General features: G+C 32.2%; 1 protein-coding gene across 4 annotated transcripts in view; it reads right to left on the reverse strand.

The window, feature by feature from the left end:
- Window positions 1-425: 425 nt before the first annotated feature.
- Window positions 426-6,727, reverse strand: part of LOC108688991 (cuticle protein 19-like) — a 122,645-nt gene continuing 116,343 nt past the window's right edge. For 3 of the 4 annotated variants that reach the window (XM_018195564.1, XM_018195563.1, XM_018195565.1), the window contains 2 exons: window positions 2,448-2,769; window positions 426-954 (listed from right to left, as the gene is read on the reverse strand). In XM_018195564.1, the coding sequence (XP_018051053.1) occupies window positions 743-954; window positions 2,448-2,667 (432 nt within the window). In that variant the 5' untranslated portion in view covers window positions 2,668-2,769 and the 3' untranslated portion in view covers window positions 426-742. Of the gene's footprint in view, window positions 955-2,447; window positions 2,770-5,429; window positions 5,445-6,727 lie in introns of those variants that run through there. The other variant, XM_018195567.1, reaches the window with a different exon arrangement.

Consider the following 6,727-nt stretch of genomic DNA (forward strand, 5'->3'; position numbering starts at 1 on the left):
AATTGGGACTACAAAATGATCAATTTATTGTATTTTTAAAAATGTTTTATATTTTTCAAATATTTTATATTGTTTTTTTTAACGAATCCGGTCAGAATTCGGGCCATCGAGTAATTTTAGTAAAGCGCAGAAATTCTCGCAAATTGAGTAATTATAACTTGCGGGTGGCTTATATTGTATATTTAACTTTTCACTCATTTCAACGAGAGTTTTCAAATAAACTCGAGCGCTCGATTAAAATGTTAATCAATTAAAAGGTTTTCGATAAATATAAAAAGAGTTTTATGCATAAAAGAATAGGAATACTAAAAAATATTTTTGGTCACGTTATTTCAATTAAGTGAAACGTTAATTATTCATCGGAAACCTTTATTAATCTTGTAAATTTTTATTCATATAGTTTATTCATATAGTTTTTATGTGTCTATCATTTTTTGTCAATAATTTTCTATACTGGAAAAGCAGGGCATACTGCTGCTTATATAACACAAAAAGAATAAACATGTATTCTTCCATCATGTTTATGTCGTTTATCGTGTATAAGAAGGATAAACTATATATTTACAAATATACGATACATTATCCTTGCGTGTAATGTCGGACGGACAGCACCGTTGTTACCTTTGGTATACAAAACGGAAACATCAACGTTGACGATTCGGCAAAGGAAAAGTCTAATCGTGCCAGGTACATACAAAAACGATCAGTCACCAGTTGTCATGGTAGTCGCTATAGTTTTCTTTCAGAATGCTGCAGCGTGCGCGGATAACGCGGCGTATTCATGTAGGTGATCTTGGGTCTCATGTCCTTGACCACCATAGACTCCGCCTGAATGATCATTCTTCCCGGTAGTGTGTACTACTGCGTGAAATCCCTCCTTGTCTGCGTGATAGGAAACGACCCGGAGGCTGCCACCCGGATCCTTCACGGTATACTCCCCGGTCACGCCGTGTCCTGCGTAAAAGAAATAGTCTTCAAGAGGTAGAAAGGAGTTTCTTGATGCAGTTCGAGATTGTGGATAACCGTAACTGGAGATAGAAAAATGGTTAAATCTTCTCCATCTGATGTTATTATATTTTTACTTTCTCTGCTCGAAATCTGATTCTTTTTTGTCCACAACCCAAGTTTTTTACTATTCAAGCTTTTAAAAAATATGGAAAAATTCAGGGTAATTTTTTAACTTCTCTATTTCATTACCAAATAGTTTTTTAACACAAATATTAAAACCTGTATTTAATAAAAGTTGAAATTTTAGCAAAAATGAGGTAAAAGTAGAAATTTGTTAAAAAATGTATAACGTAGCAATAAGGGAACCGGATTCCACTCTCTTTTCGAAGTTTGGGAGTAAAATTTCGCTCGTGGCAAAAAAAAATTCAAATTGCAAACTGGAGATTAATAATAACTTTTTATGTTATCAATAATTATTTTATAGAAAAATTCTGTTTAACGAAACAAATTTTTCTGATGTAAAATAATTCTAAAATAGAATTAGAGCAATCTATATAAAATATTGTCTATTAATTTCTAGTATTTCTTTACTTTTTCAATTGTTATGCATGACAATAAAAATTTAAATTTATTTTAGAAACTATTTCATTAGAATCGCGTACAATATTTAATTATCTCAATATTATGTATATAATTTTAAATAATTCCACTTTTACGTAGTTATGCAAAATGTTAAATGAAATGTTTAATGAAATGTTTGAATCTTTGCATACGTATCTTTTAATTAATTCAAAACTAATTTTTTTAAATGAAGGTTTAATAAGGAATATGCTCTTCTATTATAATTTTATTTTATATTTACATTACATACGTGACATTAATTAAAACTCAAAAAATTCTCTTCAAACAAAATTTGCTTAAAGTGCAGACGTTTTTATTTATTTGAATTTTTTAAGCGTAATTCCCGAAATGTTTTTCAATCGCTTGTAGTTAAAAAAATTGAATACTTTCTTTCATTAAAGAAGAATTGATTCCAACTTGATTAAGAAATGTATTTGTAAAGTTTGGTCTATTTTGAGTTTGAGTTTATACTTCGACATAGCACGCTTGTACGATATCGTACCGATGTACCGTTGAAGCCAGTTTACAATTCGAGTCAACTTCACAACTCAAGTAAGAAAACGTAGTTCCAACTGAAGAGTTGACACAAATGTACATACACTCACATCCATACACGTACGCATAAGCATTCGCGCATACTGGCTCGCGTATTCTTGATGTGTCGGAGGGTGCACTCGCGGACAGTCTTCGCAGAAATGCAATTTTCTTTTCACTCATGGCAATTTTTGCCGACGTCAGCGAAACGTCGTGCTGGCGCCGGTGGAAATCGGATAAACGACGTAGCCACAGGTAGTCGGCCATTCAAAGACTCGGCTCGTCACATTGTCGTCCCGCGAAAGTCACGGAAGCATAAAAGTGACTCGTCCTTTTTCACTTACCATCACTGGACTCCTTCTGGCCGTGAAAGTCGCCGGTATGATGATCCTCGACGCCGTATGAGAATTCGTACTTTGGCTTCGCCACATAGTCGACCGTGTAACCGTCGTGATGACGATGCTCGTGGTGGCCCAAAAAGTTGTGCTCACTAAGATGGTCCACAGGTACGTGTGGCACTTTCACCTCGTATTCAGGTCCCTGTACTGGCCCTTGAAAATGCATGTACGAGCTAGCCAGCGAGACATGATGATCATGGTCCAGCGGTATCACGCCGGCAATTGATCGATCGACCAGGGCGAGGCCAATGGTTAGTGCGATGGTGACCTGCGACACAAGAAGTTCATGTCGATGGTGTCATGTTGTCCGGAGATTCACCTCTCGACACGGCAAAAGGGGCTTTCGATGCTCTGGTAGTTATCGATCATGATTGTAAATAGCGCGCGTTATGAACCGAAGAATTCATTTACATGAGCGCTGGATATATTTACCCGTCTTCATAATTTTCCTGGCCCATTGCGATTTTTTTTATTTATGGGGAAAAAGCTTCTTTTAGAAAAAATTTTATTGCAGAATAAAATCGATTGACGGGAAGGAATTGCCAAGCGAAGAAAGATATGATTTAAACATTTTTATGTGTTCCAGTGTCAGATACTTTTTTCGTGTACCTGTATAAACAGTCAAACAAGGTGGAATATTTCAAGTTGATAAAATATGTTGGATGAGTCAAAATTGCACGGAAAATTGTAACCGTAATCTATACGATCGATGTCGCTTGTGTATACAAAACTCACTCGATCCCATGATGAAACTCTAGACATTTACAATATACATCGACATCGAGTAGCGATGGCCGGGTCATCGACCTCTCGTTTTTAATTACGGGGATCCTGACAGCTCGGTCGTCAATGTTCAAACCAACGTAAACCAATACGATGGAAGTGACTCGATTGAAAGAGCGAAATGGACGTACAATTCATCGGAGAAAGTTTCTTCGTCTTTGCTCGTACATGAAAAGAATGAGTTTGCTGAAATATCTAAAAATTTAGCTGTATAAATTTACATAATTATAAAAAGACGTTCAAGCTGATTATCAGAATATCAAAACTTTTGGCAGCATTGCTCATTATGTTTGAATTCCGTACATAATTATTTTGATGGTCTAGCAAAATTACTTTTAAATCTGTATCTAGTTTTTAGATACTTCAAAATCATTCTTTCAGAATAAACGGCGAAATATATTTTATATAATTAATTAAAAATTAATAGGTTAATTAAATTAATTCTAATTAACATTATTACATGAAAAGGACGATTTTATGTTAAAAGACCTGACATTGTGCTGGATACAGATCTGAAAATAATTTTGTTGGACCATCATAATAATTTTTTTAGAGAACCTGAGCGTGATGACAATGCTGCAATAAGTTTTAAAGTTCCAGCAACTAGCTTGAGGCACTTGAGTGTCCTGCATAATTACAATATTTTGGTAGTCCAAACAGAATTATTTTCAGATTTATATCTAGCTGAACTTTTAGATATTTCAGTAAAACTGTTTTCCGCTTCATCAGCCTCAGCAACTAAAAATTAAAGTATTTCACTTGATATTAAAATCTTTTAACTTGTAATTATAAATTGATATAATCAGCAGATTATTATATTATCTTCGAGCAAAATTGAACACGCAGCGTAAAACGATAAACATAATATATCGTAAATTATTCAAAATTGGTACTTGATTGAAAATATTGTTATGTTACTAGCGATAAGATATAAGCATGAATTATCATTTTATTTTATGTAAATTTTGTCAAAACTAACTAATGCAACATGCAGACACTGTTTTATATGTAATAATTATATATGTAAAATGCATGTGGAGAAGTACAGTTTGCATTATTGCATACATAAGTATACGCTCAAGTTAGGAATATAGTAGAATATATGCGAAAAGAGATAGAATATGTGCATGTTAAAATGTACTATGTAAGATTTTACATGCACTCGTCGAGTTACGAGAAACTTCACAATATCATGTATACTTAATGTAATATTATCAAAAAGTAATATATAAATATTATATTATAATTTGCGAAAAATTTGAAGCATATATAATAAACAAGTTTAATATAATAAACAATTTTACACAATTATCATCAGAATAATAACTTAAAAGCTTTTGTGGCTCTTAATATCAGTTTTTCTCACAATAGAAGTAAAATGCGAGTTCGTTAAAATATATAAGGAGAAAGTGTATTCACTCGTATACACACACATGTACGTAAGAAAATAATAGAAGCTCTTAGCTATAATAAAACAACTAACATAAGACCTCTGAGGTTGAGAAGACTTCAAGATTAGCTGAGCACAAAAGAATGAGCGCTTAATACAATTAAAGAGAAACGTTTGTTAGAAGTCAGCGTGCACTTTTTAATTTTCATGAAGTCCAACTCCAGAATCCTTACCATCTCTTGAGTACGCCCTGTTCTGCTGTGAAACGTATACTATATCTTTTGCAAAAACTTACGCTCGTGGCAATCCAGCTGAACGAACTAATTACATCGAGTAGACTTAATATCAAGGAACACTTTAATCTCATTTTACATTCACGACATTGCTTAACTCTCCGAGAAAACCGCGTTGAGCTACCTTCCCGGTCGAATTATTTACTTCCTTCTAAGCATATTACCGGGTCAATTATATATGTACGTAATTAATGGCAATTTAGAATTCATCGCCCTTCACCTTTATTTCTTTTTTAACCCTTTATATTTCACTCTCTCTTTCTGCTTTCTTTTTTCTTTCCTTCTCCTTCTATCTCTTTCTTTATCTGTTTCTATCGTTTCGTCGCGGAGCTGTTCTTTAACGAGCACTTTCTCTGATCCGCGTCACGTTTCCTTCCTTCGCGACGAGTTTCGACACTCTACCTTGAAAGTCATCTTCACCATTACGATATTTGAGGCGGCCAGGTGAGAACTGCAACTTACCAGCGTATTTTCTAAGCTTTTATACCGGCACGTTCTGCATACACATCGCTGCGCATACACGCGTGTGCACATCCGCGCCCGGTTCCGGTTCCGATTGCTTATGCAGATGTCCATGTATGTGAAGATGTACTTCCGAGACAGTCAGATAAATATGGTACGAAGAGAACATGTTATTATTAATAAACGAGGAAGTAACTAACAAACTGTGGTAATAAGATTAAGCGCACTAGTGAGCTTCACTTACATTTTAATCTGTAATGGACGGTACTAAAATAAATAGAAAACGGTACTAAAAAAAAAATAAAGTATCTCATTAATTTGAATACTATAACAGTATCTACAAATTAATATATAGAAGCAAAACAAAAATAATTAGGTACTTACTAAAGAGAATACTTATTAAAGATAGATTTTTGATTATAAAAACTTAAAATTATATTTACTAAAAATCTGATTTAAAAAACATATTTTTAATGCATATAAAAAATTCAAATCCAATTATAAATAACTTACATGTATATAATTGAATTTTAAAAGAATAACATTTCAATATTTAAGAATTCTGAAATATATAATGATAATTATTTATAATTATTTATTTGTATTTTTAATGTTTATTATTTTACATATTAAAGATATAAACAATATTAAGAATTTTTATTTTAGACTGCGTACTGAGAAACATCACAATCAATATTAGAAAAATGCCTATTACGGTCGAAGCGGGATCTTCATTGCTTTAAATAATCCAATCTTGAATTATTAATATACACTATATATGTACTTGCATATACCATATTGAAGTCTTTTTAGAACTGCGCGCCGAATTTTAGTAACCGCGAATTAAATTGACAACAAATTTAATAATTTGATGCTATTTGATCATATTATAAAGATGTTCATATGTTGAAATTGTTAATAAATTTATTATACAACATATTTACATTTCAACATATTTACATTTTTATAATATGCTTGATGATAGCATCAAATTATTAAATTGGTTGTCAATTTAATTCGCTACTAAAGTTACTAAAGTAGTTTTAATTGCGTTTATAGTCTGGAAAAACAATTCGGCGCGCAGTTCTAAAAAGATTTCAATATGGTATATATGCAAGTACATATATAGTGAATATTAATAATTCAAAATTGAATTATTTAAAGCAATGAAGATCCAGCTTCGACCGTAATATTTTTCTAGTAAAAATAGATATTTATTTTTTTAAGTAAGATTATTTGTAAACATAATTTTTAATTTTTATTTGATAAAGATTTCTCTTTAATATAAATATATTTAT

Source organism: Atta colombica, unplaced genomic scaffold (assembly GCF_001594045.1).
Source record: "Atta colombica isolate Treedump-2 unplaced genomic scaffold, Acol1.0 scaffold252, whole genome shotgun sequence".
NCBI classification, from domain to species: Eukaryota; Metazoa; Arthropoda; class Insecta; order Hymenoptera; family Formicidae; genus Atta; species Atta colombica.